The following is a 15,673-nucleotide window of genomic DNA, read 5'->3' on the forward strand; positions in this document are numbered from 1 at the left end:
TTAGTAAGGTTTGTCACGTAAATAGAACGTGCCAATTCGTTACGAGCACAGCACACCGGTGTGTTGGAGAGTCAAGCCACAACATTTACAATCTGAGTACGACGTTTCGCCAGTAAATACAACTAGCTTTATCAGGCGACAGCCAGATTTGTAATTATAAATGTGTCGTTAAACCCGCCACCACCCGATATATGAAACGTGCCAATTGGTTACCACTTCACCGCACCAAAAAACCCTTTGTTGTGGATAATATTTGTCGCGAAAACGTACGTGTCAAACGGACAGGTCTCATTGTGTATCCACACGGGCATCACCGGGGTGATCTTTCCCCCCCTCCCGCCTCGTCCAACATCCAGGCACAAAGCATGCGGCTGAAAGTTGCGGGCGCAGCCTATCCAACGGGGGCGGCAGCGGCGGCGGCGGCGGCCGCGCTGGGGAGTTCAACTCCAACCAGGGCTTCCTGTCTTGGCAAGCGGCCATCGCCGCGGCCAAAGAGGCCAAAGAAGCCGAGGAGATGAGCCGGGCGGCCGAGGGCGAAGCGGGGGCAGCCGCTGCCCCAGGGGCTGCCGCGAACACGGCTCAGCGCAAGCGCCAGCAGTACGCCAAGACCAAGAAGCAGGGCAGCAACGCCAACGACCGACCCCCGCGGGCCCTCTTCTGCCTCGATCTGAACAATCCGCTGCGACGCGCGTGCATCAGCCTCGTCGAGTGGAAGTATCCTTTGGCTACCGAGCGCGCGGAAACGTGCGGGGAGGGGAGGGGGGGCTCGCCTGCCCGGCCCCCCCACCGCTTTGTGACCGAAGGCACGGAAAATCCCCAGGGGAGATTAGGGGGGAGATAAGGAGTCAGGGAGACGTGGCTGCAGGCTTGGTTAAAAGAACATGTGACCAAAAAAAATGTCAACTGGCTTCTTCTATCTTATCTTGGGAGAGAGATGCACACCCAAGTTGTTAGTCCGAGCCAGTTCGATGAATTGCTACAGTTGTGTTAATAAGAGCAAAAACAATTTTAAGTGTCTGAAAGGTGTGCTTTCGTGGTATTACTATGCTGCAATTGCTGTGCCTTGTTAACATAATGCTATTTAAACTGATTTCGGTAACATGCACATGTGCAGCCTTTTAATCCACTTTTGTGGGAGGGGTTCCCCTCACCATGTGGTTTATGGAGGTTATTTGATAGTGCGCCACTGTGCTGGTCAGTGTGGTTTGGTGAAGGAAGGGAGCATCGATATTGTTCAGTTCAATGAGCGCTATCCAGGATCAAAACTAGCTTGACTTCTGAGATTTGACAAGATTAGGTGAATTCGGCTGATTTGTTTATAGGCGACCTCAGAGCACATGAAAGGTAATCCATGAACAATGCGGCAAACCTGTGTCAAACAGCCACGGATACACAGTCCAAGTATGCCGCTACTAGAGTAGTGACATTTGTTTTTGTTTGCATCTTTAAGCGTTGGAGATGGGGTTAGCGTTGGTGATAGAATACGGATAGATTGGCTAATGTGGCCTGTGCCCGAGTCGTGTACACCTCCTCCAATTGGCAATATAACCTTCCAAATTTGATTTCCTTTTCACTTTTGATCTTGACAACAACGCCTTGTAGCTCTTTTGCTCTTTAATTTTTCTGAATTACACGACTGCTCATGAATCCACTGCACAATTGATAATCACCCCCTTATCAATCTGCCTAACGGACAAATTTGGTGTCTTCGTTTTTGCCATCATGAATTTAATCTTGTTTACATCTTTGAAGAATGAATATATTCATATGTATGCGGTGTTTAGTCGTTTCCCTCTCTCCCTAGTGATTTGAATTTCCATTTGAATCTAACATTATCATGATTCTGGAAGTCCTTCCAGCGAATGGGTGTGGAATTCCTCCCACCCCCATCACCTCTGCATCACACGTGTTGTACAAGTATGGTATGCAAATGAGCCTTTGACCCACAGAGCAGCATCGGGACTCATTATGCCCTCTCTGCAATCCCAGCACCAGTGACCTCCTTAATACCCATAGACCCAAACCTCTCATCTGTGTTAACGAGACTCAGAGGTTTTAAATTGCTAATCAATGCAACGCTGTCTTCTTAGCAGGCCACCTGCCAAATCGATGACAACCGTTGGAGAGAGAGAGCGAGAGAAAAAAATACGCTTAACAAAATGCTGACCCCTCTCCGTACACAATAGAGCACACGCAACGGCGCGTAATATGTTGCGTACATTTTTTTTTACAAAACATCGTCACATATATCTGGTTGAAAATCTATTCATCTAAATCGGGAGACTGCACTAGGAGTCGATGCGGCTTTCACATAAGGAGGGGGGGGGGTGGCTGCTGCCTTGCACGGTGGAGCTGTTCCTGGTGCTGAAAGCCACTTTGCTTTAAACACTGCCTCTGCACTGCTGACGTGAACGCATTCAACGCATTCAGATCACAATTTTTTTTTCTACGTGGATATGGCCTCTAGATGTTTTCCCCCCTCCCTCTCTCTCTCTCTCTGAATCTCTGTGACACATTATGCATCCTTTCAACATAGCTTTGTGCATTCATATGGCATTAAGATGCGCCCCCCCCCCCCTTGAGAGTAGTGTCTTTGCAACGTACAGTAGTGCAATACCTTTTGCTCTGAAAAGCAACGATTCACATTTAATGGTCACCACAGTCATTAGGCTAAACATTTACTTTTACGGTGTAGGCTTTTAACAAACTGTAAGCGCAACAACGCCATTAAACACCAGTCGTACAATTATGACTGATTAACAAAATGTTTAACTAAACCCGGCGGTTGAACATTTCTCGACAATTTACCTGGCCTATAAAATTGAACGTTGAGCCAATTAAGTTCCATCCGCGGCAATGTGCACATTAATTCACAATAATGGGTTCACAATTAAATGATTTGTAACAGACAAGACACATTTACAACTGCCTTGCTTTCTTTACAGTGGCTTGCGACTGCATTCATTTATGCTGTGTAACAATGGTGTGCGGTTGACAGCATTTTCGGTTTTTGTCTTCCTTAACCCCACACTTCAGGCCATTTGATTTGTTTATCCTCGTGGCAATATTTGCCAACTGCGTGGCCTTAGCTGTCTACATCCCCTTTCCAGAGGACGACTCCAATGAAACGAATCACAATCTGGTGAGTCCCTCGTGTATCCATTCGCGCATTTCCATGCGTGGTGGTGCTGTCCTCGGCAGATTTTATGCTGCAGTCCACATGACCCAGGTTTGATCCCTGGCCGTGCACATTATTTGCAGTTGTCATCCCTGACGAACGTTGGGCCTCCCTTGGGTTGATGCAGTCTAAAATTGAGGACAATCAGGGTGTGTATGTGTGTATGTTTGTCTTTGTTGTGTATGTGTGTGTGTGTCTGTGTGTGGCTTCAAGGTGCACATGGCCTGGCACAAGCGTCGTGGTGACGTCACCGCCACTTAGTGGCGAATGGCGGTTGTTGTTGTTTATCTTGTGTGTGGGAGCGGTTTTGTAGCGGTTAGTACACTGCGCTACGAATCTGGCGACCCAGGTTCGATTCCCGCTCACGGTCAACACCAGTGACGATTATCTGAACCAGTCCTGGGCATCCCCTAGGTCGACTCAGCCTCAAATGAGTCCCTGGTGAGTGTGTAAACATCGCCACTAGGGAAACAAAGGCGGCTGGGCGTAGTGTTGGCCACCCACCCCTCGTGTGCCGTGCCAGCCTTCAAAGGTGCTCGCTAACAACACTTGATTCAGCAGTCTGTTCAAGGCTATACGGGGGATCTTTTTCTTTGTTATGCTGCAACGCTAGGGCTGGGGAGGAAGAGGTGGCTGGGATTGTTGATACTCTGTCCCATTGGGAGGGATGGGAAGGGGGGCAAAGCCTAATTTGGGGAGTCCCCTTTCAATGTATACACTCACAATGAGATTACAGAAGAGATATAGACAGAATAGATATGGAGCGAGATAAGAGGAGACATACAAATGAGACGGAGATGTAGTGAAATTTGAGTAATGTATACTTGAGACAAAGATTGAGTTGGTTGAGAGAAGAGAGACACACAGAATGGGGATGAGAGAGATATTACTTTGCTTTTATATGTTTTTGAGCATGTTGTGTTTACTGGGATTTGAATTCGAACTGATATTCGGTTCATCCGAATTTTTTTCCACGAGTCTTGGTTTCCCTGAGCTGCTCAAAGCATTTGGTTAATTTGCTTTTGCCTTATGCCACCCCTGTCTCCACCCACATTCCCGTGAGCCTTGCCAACTGTAATAAACATTTGCTAATAGCGCTATCCCCAGCCATTTAGCAATGCCAACGGGGGAATTAGTATTGTTTATTTTTAATATATTGTTTGTGAGCACGAGTAAATATATCATATGATCCTGGCAATATGGATTGTATTCCTGGCTGTCTGTCACAGCATTAACAATTTGTATCTGAAACTGCCCTGGACCTCCCGAGGCTTAATCAGCATACATTGAGTAAAGTCCTCAGTGTCTTCTGGGAACACAGTGTAGCTCGAGTATCATGATGTTCGCCTCGCGTTCCTGTATTCCTCGCTCACCACAATAATAGTTTCTCACGAACAGCGCTTCCCCCTAGATATTTAACAAAGCCAACAATGCAATAATGCTTCGTTTGGTGATCATTGGTGCGTGTGAGTGTATGCACACTTGTGCTATCATGCTGATGATGTGGGGTTGATGCCTGTACAATTACAGCACCAGTGACGCAGTACAACTTACTTGGGGACTGAGGTATAGGCGAATATAGATGAAAAGGTCAGATATGTGAACATCAACAGAATATGACGGATACTCAATGAACAAATAGGTCACTGGACAAAAATAAAGCACAAACTCTTAAAAGTGGGGAAATGCTCCACTGTGCTTTAGAAGTAAGCAAATATGAATAATACATCACTGCGTGGGAAAACGTCAGATTGGTGGATATCTACAGAAGATGACAATTACACTGCACTGGGTGTGGGTGGTTCATTGGTCATGGTGATGGTCAAACATGCGACGTTGTACACCATACAGGGTGGTACATATGTCTGGTGACCCACAATTAATGTACCCCCATTGTTTTCCTGTGCATATTCACTTATACTCATATTCACTTCTATTGTTAGGTTTTTTCGGTAAAGTCACGTAAGTAAAAAATTTAAATTAATAAAAGTAAAATAAAAATAAAATAAAAGAATATAATATAATATTTTACTTTTATTAATTTTAATTATATATTTTTACCTACGTGACTTTACCGAAAAAACCTAATAATATGAATCCTTGCAGTCACGAAAGCTTCAAATCTAGAAATATTCACTTCTGTTTTAAATAAACATAATTAAATGTGGGGGGGGGGGGGGTACCACAAGACATCTGTACAATACAATTTGGACATGATGTTGTGTCTAAATAAATCTGCATGTCAAGACTGAATGCACACTGTGGGCGGGGAGGGGAGGGTGATGGGGGCACGTAGAGAGATGATGGTGTGGTAAAGGTGCTGCTGTTTGAGACCCTTCAAAGTGGACAGACTGCCGGACATGTGGCTGAGGAGAAGTGGACAGTCTTGAGTCTGTCCATGAGCAGAGTGACAGGTGGGGCCGGGCAAAGTAAACAAGTGGGTGATGGTGCAGAGGAGCAACTTTTCAAGCGAGTGGGGGGAGGGGGTTGTCTTGAGGATTTTGACAGAAGGCCTTAGATGCCAGAGTAGGGAGCATGTGAGTGGGAGCTCGGGCAAGATTAAAACAGACGTGGAGGCGGCCGGGGCGAGGCGCGATGTGAGTAGTCCATAGTGGATCTTGCCGACAGTGAGGAAAATTGTTACCTGAAGCTTTCCTTTCCACCACCCCCTCCTGCCCAGCTCCATAGCTTAAGTCGGCCAAAAAACAACAACAACAACAACAGAAGATTACTTTGCGTAGCATTTTAACAGGTCGGCTTTCGCCACTAATATTATTCATAATGAAAGTAATTTCGGGTTAGGTCGCATTAATATAAATGTGTCGCTAACCCACCACCACCACCTGACACATACTTACTTGATACAGATATCGTGTTGTGACGGTTCCACCTGAAGACGGAAGCTTGTGTTGCCTCCGAAACGTCGTGATTTTTATTTTATTTTTATTTTACTTTTGTTAATTTACATTTTTTACCTACGTGACTTTACCGAAAAAACTAAGAATATCAATTTAGTAAGGTTTGTCGCGTAAACAGAACGTGCCAATTAGTTACTGTGCCGGAACACAGGCACAATTGTAATTACCAGCGAAACATCACGGCGCTCAAATTGTAAATGTTGTCGTGGGTTTACTCTCCAACACTGCGGTGTGCTGTACTGGTAACTAGTCGGCACGTTCTGTTTACGTGACAAACCTTACCCATTGGCTGTGTTGGGTGGTGGCAGGTAGAACGACACACTTATAACGACGCGATCGAACCCAACGTAACTTTTATTATGAATTTGTGTAGCGTGCCACTGTGAATGTCACGTCAACTGTGCGTGTTCTTGTTGGGTAGCACTGGTCGTGACAAAGCAGCTCGTTAATATTTGCTCACGATCAGCACTTTGCTCTGACAGACCCCGTGAGGCTAAACGGGGAACGGTGGGGGGGGGGGCGATCTACGTTTTTGAGTCGTGCACCATTCACTTTGCACCCGGGGGGGCCAGTGTTCTGCCCTAATGTGGTTGTTGGTGGTGTACGTGCGCACGTCTCCCACACACACACACGTTGCACTGACACACACACACACGCGTGTGTGTGTGTCAGTGCAACGCTCTGCCAGGGCTGCACTATTTTCCCAGTAGTAATTCAATTATTAACAGACACGGTTGAAGAACCACTGAGCCCTTTGGGGGGGAGCGGCGGCGGCGGGGGGGGGGCATTCTCCGCTAATGAGAGTTAAGGAGTGATGGTGAGTGCCGTATTTTGTTTGCTCAGGTACATTTACTGTTGATTTTCGTTATAATTATTGCTTTTGGTGGTGCTGGCATGGGGGTTCTTATTGGTTTGTCCTGTGGATATAATTACTGGAAGGTTTCCCGTCCAGAACATGACGGCAGCTTCGGTAAGCTGATTATTGCCGCTGTAAGTCTGGATTATGCCGTAGATTCATTCCCCGCCTCTGTTTTCATCAGAGTTCTCAACATCACATCGAATTGCGTCACCCGTACCGGGTTATATATATATAAATGTTTACGTGCGTAATTATCGCACACACGTCCTCGGGAGGAGAAGTCACTGCTGAGTTTGTTTCCCGTCATGTGTTGACGTAGCAATGGGTTTTATTTGGGTTTTATTTATTAAATCCTTTATATTAAGTTAACTTGCTTGCTTGCGCGCTTACGACCGTGCAAATCTTTCGGTCATTTTTTAACCCACTTCCCGTGATCCAATCGAGCTGACATTTTGCACACAGACTCGTTGTGCGTGACAATTTATTTTCGTGAAAATTTTTTTCCATAACTTTACACTTTTTAGGAATTTTTTTAAAATTTGAATTACCAATTGCTTAATGGTGGCAGGCAATCATTTGACCCATAGGTGGCAGCCATCTCAAGCCAGAGGACGAGAGGACTCTAGCCGCCACGCATATAAAGGATTTATAGTGAAAAACTTTGTTTTTACGGGTGAATTTTTTCCCGTCCTGTGTTGACATAGCCAAGGGTTTTATTTGGGTTTTATTTATTTTTTATTCCAGCTCATCCTTAAGTAGATTTTTGTGTTATTAAAACACACACACATGCCTTCTGAGTGTAAAGTCACATTTAAAAAAATGGTGCTTTAACTAGCCATGTGTGGGGGGGGAAAAATGTAATTATGTAAATTGGCAAAGTTTTCCTCCAGAATGAGAGTGATCCCAACAGCGCAGTGCAATTACCACTGTGCTCCCAGATTAAGGTTGCCTTTCATTATTAATGCCGGGCTTCTGATTTTAGACTCGTTCGGTGTGATTGCTTATACCTGTGAGATTCGTAAATGAGATATGCTCTAAACCCCTCTCACGGCCTTTGGCTTTTGTTGGGTTACGTGTTCTATCGGCTGCCTTTATGCAGAGTTACAATTTACATTTTCTAAAGTCTGCGGACAAGATAGGCAACTTTTTTCGCGTCTCACCTTTCCATTTTAAATCTGGCTTCAGGTGAGGAGTCTACGTGAAGGTTGACGGTGAAGTTAAATTGTATTTAATTTAATCGCAGTTGCTGAGCACAGGCCAAACGTGCAAAGCCATCAAGCAGCCAGTAATAATCAGCGCTGTTTGAAGGTGCAATAAATAACAGTAAATCGGTGTATTGAATTCATCAAGGCGATCAGAACTTGAGAAAGAGACGAGGGGGTTGGGAATTCCAGAGATGAGCGGTGTGAGGAAAGGAAAGTGCCGTGCCCCGCAGCGTGGTGGCTGAGCACAGTGTGGGTGAGATGCAACAGTCAGTCTGGTCGACTTAGTCATAAGCATAGGTGGAGGAATCAAAACAATTTCGATTTAAAGCTTTCGTGACTGCAGGGATTCGTCTTCTTGGTTCTTTCGGTAAAGTCACGTAGAAGGGAAGTAATAAAATAATAAAATAATAAAAATAAAACATACACATTTATTTTATTATGTTTTATTTTTATTATTTTATTACTTCCCTTCTACGTGACTTTACCGAAAGAACCAAGAAGATGAATCAAAACAAGTGAAGTTTATGGGAACGCCACTCGCATAGTCGTGATGGACAATTAATAAGGGGGCAACTGCACCGACAAGTGAGTTAGTTTGGAGTGAATCTGTGAGTCTGCGAGTGCTTAAACCTGTGGTGCAGTGGTCCATGCACTGCGCTAGAAACCTGGTGACCTGAGTTTAGTTCCCAGTCGTGACTGACGACCAGTGGCGAGTTGGGATGTCGAATTGACAATGGGCTGTCAATTATTATAGCAGTAATATTAATCGTTAAGAGATTCATCTTCTTGGTTCTTTCGGTAAAGTCACGTAGAATGGAAATAATAAAATAATAAAAATAAAACATAATAAAATAATTCTCACGACGTTTCGGCCACAATGCAAGCAGCCGTCCTCAGGTAAAGAACAGGTCTGTCGAGAAGACAGAGTCCATGAAGTTGTTAAGAGATGTGTTTTATTTATTTAATGGTACGTGGTCTTCTTTGTCAGAAGACAATTGTTTTATTATGCAACCAATAATCTTACCGTATTTATTGATTCATTGGTAGACTTCATTGTTGGCAGGTGAGAACCTCTTTAGACTTAGACATGTTTTTAATGGTGAACTGAGCCAACAAGAGGCAACGACACAGCACCAAGCAAGCCTGACTTGCTCAGATACAACTAAATAACAGAAAGAAAGGACAATCGCGTACAAAGTTGAACTAAAGTGTAAAGAAAAAAACTATTGAGGACTTTTAGAAAATCTGAGAATATTTTATTTACATAGAGTCCAGCGTTTTCACGAACATGTATAGTGCTGTCAATCCACTGCTGGATGAAGGCCCTCTCATGCGAATGTCGGTGGCTTTTTGACCATTAATCACCCACTCTTTACCAAGACGGATAGTGAAGGGCAGGCCCAGGAACGGTTCGGTTAACATTCACCACTGATGTCAGCCGTGGCGGGCAATCAAACTAAGATAGCAGAGTTACCACTCCATGAAGTTAAATAATAATGATACAATGTTGATCACACACCCCAACCAACAAAAAGCACACCGAGTAAACTAGCATCGTCTTTTTCTGCACCACAACGACATGCAATCAATGGACCAACTCCAGCTGTTGCAGTTACTCCACAGAAGATGCCAGATTGCTCACTGCCAAGAAATGCTAAATGTGTGGACTGGGATTATTGGGTGATGGTTTTGAATCAAAGGGGAATAGGCGGCTGATTGAAAACCTAACGTTGCTAGGGAACGGCTGGGATGAGCTCTGTGTTCTGTCCACTTTCGGAATAAATTTTCGTTAGAACAATTTAACTGTGTTGCGTAATTAAACTAATTTCATTTTGGAGGAAGAAGAAAACAAAAACTAACCAATGAATCTCGTCCTGCAAAGTAAGGGTTTGTGTAATGTCGCCGCGTGTCTCGCAGTTATATTCTCTCAGATTTGTGGTGGCGAGCACGCACGCTTGTAGAATGAACGCGTAACAATGAAATACAAAAGCAGATTACGTTGGATAAATATGCCCGGCTCATGTAATTGAAAAATGAAAAAAAAATACATGCTTTACATTTATATCAACGTCATATACAGTGCTGGTTTACACACATATTTATTACCAAAAATTCCCAATCTTCCGAGAATACAATATGTTTTCTCAATGAGATATTGTGTCTGTAGACTGTTGTTGTAGTATTCATACTTGTTTAGCATAAGCAATCGTCATCTTTCTGAGCTTCGAAGCTGCACCAAATTTCCATTTATCAACAGCAGCTCTTTTTCTAACGCGAAGTGCTGTTGCATGAAAACGAGGGCAGGGCATGAATGTAACCAAATATCACTTTGCAATTGACGTAGATTGTGTGTTGCCTTATTGAGAGTTCCCCCTGTATTTTTATTTTATGTATGTATGTAAGGTACATGTGCGTGTCTTGGCTGGCTATAACATGAATTAGGGGACAGCCCTGTAACATGGCGCATGAAATGTAATATAATTAACCTTTCCACGGTGAGTGCTGCTCTGTGTTTTTGAATTGAGTGTCTGCCATTTATCCACTTGTGGGCTGCTTCAAGAGCTGCGCGGAGTGGACAGATTGCTCGGGAAATGCACAGTTTTATGTATTTCTCTCTTATTTCAACCGTGTTGTTTTCCAGATGCGTGAATAATACGGTCGAAATTTCATTCATTTAACTATGCATTCCTGTCTATTTTCAAGAATTAATTTTAAATTTACATGCTCTCATTTGTTTTGTTTACATTGCCACGAAAGTTTACATCTTGATTCGAGTTGTGTTTGAGCGCTAGAGCCAGAACATGGCTGCTCGTTTGACAAAAAAGGGGAGGGTGTAAAAGTGCGCTGGCGTTGGATGAATTTTCGCGTGGGGTTACTGTTGGAGATGGATGAGTTGTGGGCAGGTCCGCTGAGAGAATTTGGGGCCCCGATTCGTGACAATGTTGGCTGGGGGCCCTCAACCCTTCCCATTGCCATATCACCTTGGTCAAAAGTAGCAACTGTGACGAGGCCGAGATCCTATCCTGCGTCATAATGCTCTTGGTAAACACATTTTGTGAATTTTTAGAACAGGGTTCTAAATCTAAATATATTTTGTTTTAATTCGTTACTTAGATATTGCCCGCAAAATTACATTGCCAAGTACTCTACAATTAAGTGTTTATCACAGCAATTGGTTTGATATCTACGATATTTGTTACTTATTTCTCGAGTTTCATCCTTCAAACCTTCCTCTCCAAGCATGCCTTCAGACCCCCTCAATCTCTTCCTTCCTCTCCTTCCCTTGCCCCCCCCCCTCCTCCCGGTTACCTTCCGTTCATCGCATACATTTTTGTTCTCCGAGACGTCTGTATACGTTGTGGGCGCATTGCAAATTTAAGTTGCCCATGTTAGGTGTCGTCATTGGGAAAGCATCGTTTGTAAATGACACAACAACAAAAAACAACATCTACCGAGCTAGACAATTTGTATCCCACTTATATTAACACGTCGATTTAATAACCAAAGAGGTTTTGATTTTTGAGCTCCTTGGACCACCATTCCAGTTGTACCCCCCCCCTTCGCCCCTTCACTCACCCCCTGTCTCCCCCTCCCCACTCATCAGTCCTGGTTGTACGCAGGCAGCATCAGGACAGGGAGTTCCTCCTCTGGGTGGGGGGCGTGGGGGTGTCTTTTGGCTGTATTCGTTAGATTGAGTCCACTCACATAAATTGCATTCTTTTCATTCACATTCATGTCGGACAGTAAATAACGGACAAACAAGGCACATGAAAGGAAAGATAAGCATTTTAATGGCATAACTTACATCAGCTCAACACGGAGGATAACACCAGTCCATGGCAGTTTGTATTGATTTTCTTTCCCTGGGGCAAGGCGTAGGAAAGAAATGTGATTGCTCCACGCGCTAGATAATTAAATTGTTAACATTTGCAAATGTGTGTAGTGCGCGCACGTGTACTGGTCACCCATGTTGCCAGGCTCTGATGCAACGATTCTCATGTTGGGCCAAATACCTTTTATTGGAAAATGTAACATTTCTAGCCTGAACACCAGACTCCTTAATAGGATTGCCACCTCTGAGGTTCGAAAAAAAAGCTGGGATATTGAACAATACTGTAAGAGAGGATGAATGCTAAACTATAAACTATATATTTTTTATTATACCAGGTAAGTCTCACTGAGCTATGTGGCTCTTTTTCAGAAGCGACATGGCCACAAATGATAGCTCAACGAAGTGGCTTATCAGGTGGAAATTTAAAGCAGCCAAATACTCAAAACGCGTGATTTTGATTATAAATGTGGAGGGAACAACCGGAGAACCCGGAGAAAAATCCATGAGACCACAGGGAGAACACGCAAACTCCAAATATACAGCAGGCGTCAGGGTCGGGATCCAACCCACGACCTCGTGTATACCAGGCGAGGCAGTTAACATCTCATCACCGTGGCGCCCAAGGAGTGGTATATTATTGTGTAACTGACGAGATTCCAAGCTCTTAATGTCTCCGGAGTACTTGACAGATTTTCTTTAAAATTACGACAATCCTGGGTAAATCAGGACATATGCAAATCCTACTCCATAACAATTTCAAAGCCTTTGGCTGTCTGAGCTCAAGGGGAATATATTTTTTTACTATTCAGACTCTGGGCACTTTGACTATACCAAGCCTATTGAATGAGTTCTAACTTTCTGAATATTTCTCCACACTGCGATATGAAAAAGTCCATACACTCTTCGCTGAATAGTCACACTTTTGCCATTTCCAAAAGCAAATAGTTCTCAACTCTCACGCTTGCTTGTAAATTAGCGTTGCATTTAAACATTAATGAGGACATGCATGAATACTGCTCACAGAACCCAAGGTGCCATCCTAATGTCAGGTGTCGCCCTAGTGCCTACGAAAGAGTCACCTTGAATGCATCCAATCTTGTCGGATCTCAGAAGCTCAGCAGGATTTGCTGTTTTATTTTCTGGGATGAGAGGATATCTGGACACACCAGGTGTTGTAGGCATGGGATACGAGGTGGCCTAGCAATGACATTACATACATTAATTTAATCTGTATGCGTGGAGCTCTGCGTATTATCCCTCATTTGCATGAGCTTTCACTGGGTACTCCAGTTTCCTCCGAAAAGCCACATGCTCAACAATGGAATGATCCAAACCTGCCAATGTAAGACCCACCTATGAAGGAGTATTGAGAATCGGTTAACCTTTCTTGGCTGAATGAAGGGCATTAGGATAATAATTGTTCGTAATCCTCAATAAATTAAAGTCAAATCGTCGGGCACCGTGGAATTAGTTCCAGCATGTGACCTTGTTAATCCACTGCTGGATGAAGCCTTCTCGCTCAAGTGCCGTGTTATTCGTGAGTTTTATTTTTTACCATACTTCACCATGGCTGTCAATGCGGATAGGTGAAGGGGCGGGGGGTGGGGAGGGTGGCCCAGGACCAGTTCAGACATCACTAGTCACTGATGTTAACCGTGGCTTGGAAGACAATTCAAGATTCTGGGCTCATAACATGGTGTGCTAACCACTGCTCCACCACAATATCCAAGGATCATATTCTTCAAGTGATATTGTTCCCTATACAGGTAAGTTAGTCAAATGGGGGACTCCCTATTATTCCAAAGCATCTGGCCAGTGCGAAAAAGTGGGACATTTTGGCCAAAATTCCACCTTTAGGGGCTTCTTAGAGCTCCCTCTATTGAAGGCACTTCTGCCAGCAGTGACGTGGACAATAATTTGGAGGACTGCACTTTTACCTTCACCTTCATAGAAACGCGGCTTAATGCCGGGCGATTTTAATGCAAATGCGTTCACATTTGAGGTCTAAGGCAGATTACATCGGCAGCCGCGCCAAAAAAAAAATCTAGCGGGCAGTAGCGTGCATGTGACTACATCGGACTCGCTGCCACTAAGCCCACAGTACTCAGTCTCTATGAATGTGAACATATCTGTCCGACCAGAATTACAGTCTCACTCCAAACACTCCGTGTTGACGAATACAGAGTGTATGGAGGATATCGTTGAGGAGTACGTCTACGTGACGACAACAACAACATGTTCATAGTGATAGTTTTTACCCTTTAAACTGGTACAAAAACTGACACCTTTATACAAGGCATCATGTTTGCAATAACCACAACACAAGCAGTCAAATTGCAAACAAAAATAAACAATTCGGTAAAGTCACGTAGGTAAAAATTTAAAATAAAAATTAATAAAATTAAAATAAAAAATAAAATAAAAATCACGACGTTTCGGAGGCAACACAAGCTTCCGTCTTCAGGTGGAACCGTCACAGCACGATAGCTGTATCAAGTAAATGAGAAATTCCAAGAGATCCGACCCCGTAATATATACTGGTTGAGGGGGGAGGAGCCAGGACAGGCCCCCTTTTTATTATTATGGTAAGGTTGGTGCGGCTGAAACTACGGCTAGTCTACATAACAAAGGACTGAGCCTTTGTTATGTAGACTGGCTGAGAGGGGGGTGCCAGAGTTGTTAAAGTGCAACTGCTGCTAATTAATTTTAATTTTAATTTTTTACCTACGTGACTTTACCGAAACAACCCAAGAATATGAATCCTTGCAGTCACGAAAGCTTCAAATCTAGAAGTAGTATCCATTTTTGTTGTTGTTGTTGTCTGCAATGATTGCTAGGCAATGGGAATGCAATGTAGTCATTGTCACTTCATACCCAGCAAGCAATGACGTGGGAAACCGTTGTAAGTTTTCTTTTGGTCATGTTTTTGGATGGGCTCGTAAAACCCACAGGCTTGACATCGCTCGGTTGTTATTGTGATAATTCTGCACAGATTTGACTTCGAAGAGGCATACATGTAATGCATATTTGACATTATATTATAATGCTTTTCATCATGGAATTTTAAACAAATATGCTGCTCCCAATTGGCTGTCATGCAATATATTTAATGTGATCTTTTGTTCTTCCTTCTCCAGCATCCTTATGGCAAACAAGACAATAAAAAAACAAATTTCCTCATTACGCAACATTTTATGTAATTCTCAAATTGAAATTAAGTAATTATGTAAATGGAATGCTGTCGTGGTGTAATGGTTATCACGCTGGACTTGCAAGCCAGAGGTCGCCGATTTAATGTCCCAGCGTTTGGAACAACGGGCACGTTTATTAAATCTCTCCCTGCCTCTGCCCTAGCCGTCGGACAAAGACGGTTACCGCATCGCGTACTTTCAGATTGGTTTCTGCGGCCATCTGGAACACTCTCTCCTTCAGATATGAGGAAGCCACTGGAGCTATGCACTTTTAAATCATCATCTAGATTGAAAACGAATTTCTTTAGAACTGCTTTTTTGTGTCTAGTCTGTTGTCCTCCCCCCACACCTCTGATGAGCACGCTTGGCTACGTACGGTGCGAAAGACGTTCAACACAGCGTAGCTCGATTTAAAGCTTTCGTGACTTGCAGGGATTCATCTTCTTGGTTCTTTCGGTAAAGTCACGTAGAAGGGAAATAATAAAATAAA

The 15,673-nt window shown here is 43.8% G+C and overlaps 1 protein-coding gene across 1 annotated transcript in view; it reads left to right on the plus strand.

Moving 5' to 3' along the window:
• Positions 1 to 379: 379 nt before the first annotated feature.
• The window catches only part of LOC144730076 (voltage-dependent L-type calcium channel subunit alpha-1D-like), a 209,374-nt gene continuing 194,080 nt past the window's right edge, over positions 380 to 15,673 (plus strand). The window contains exons 1-2 of the mRNA XM_078610602.1: positions 380 to 714; positions 3,037 to 3,142. Of these exons, the coding sequence (XP_078466728.1) occupies positions 515 to 714; positions 3,037 to 3,142 (306 nt within the window). The 5' untranslated portion in view covers positions 380 to 514. The remainder of the gene's footprint in view (positions 715 to 3,036; positions 3,143 to 15,673) is intronic.

This window comes from Lampetra planeri, chromosome 34 (genome assembly GCF_965212315.1).
Source record: "Lampetra planeri chromosome 34, kcLamPlan1.2.h2, whole genome shotgun sequence".
NCBI classification, from domain to species: Eukaryota; Metazoa; Chordata; class Hyperoartia; order Petromyzontiformes; family Petromyzontidae; genus Lampetra; species Lampetra planeri.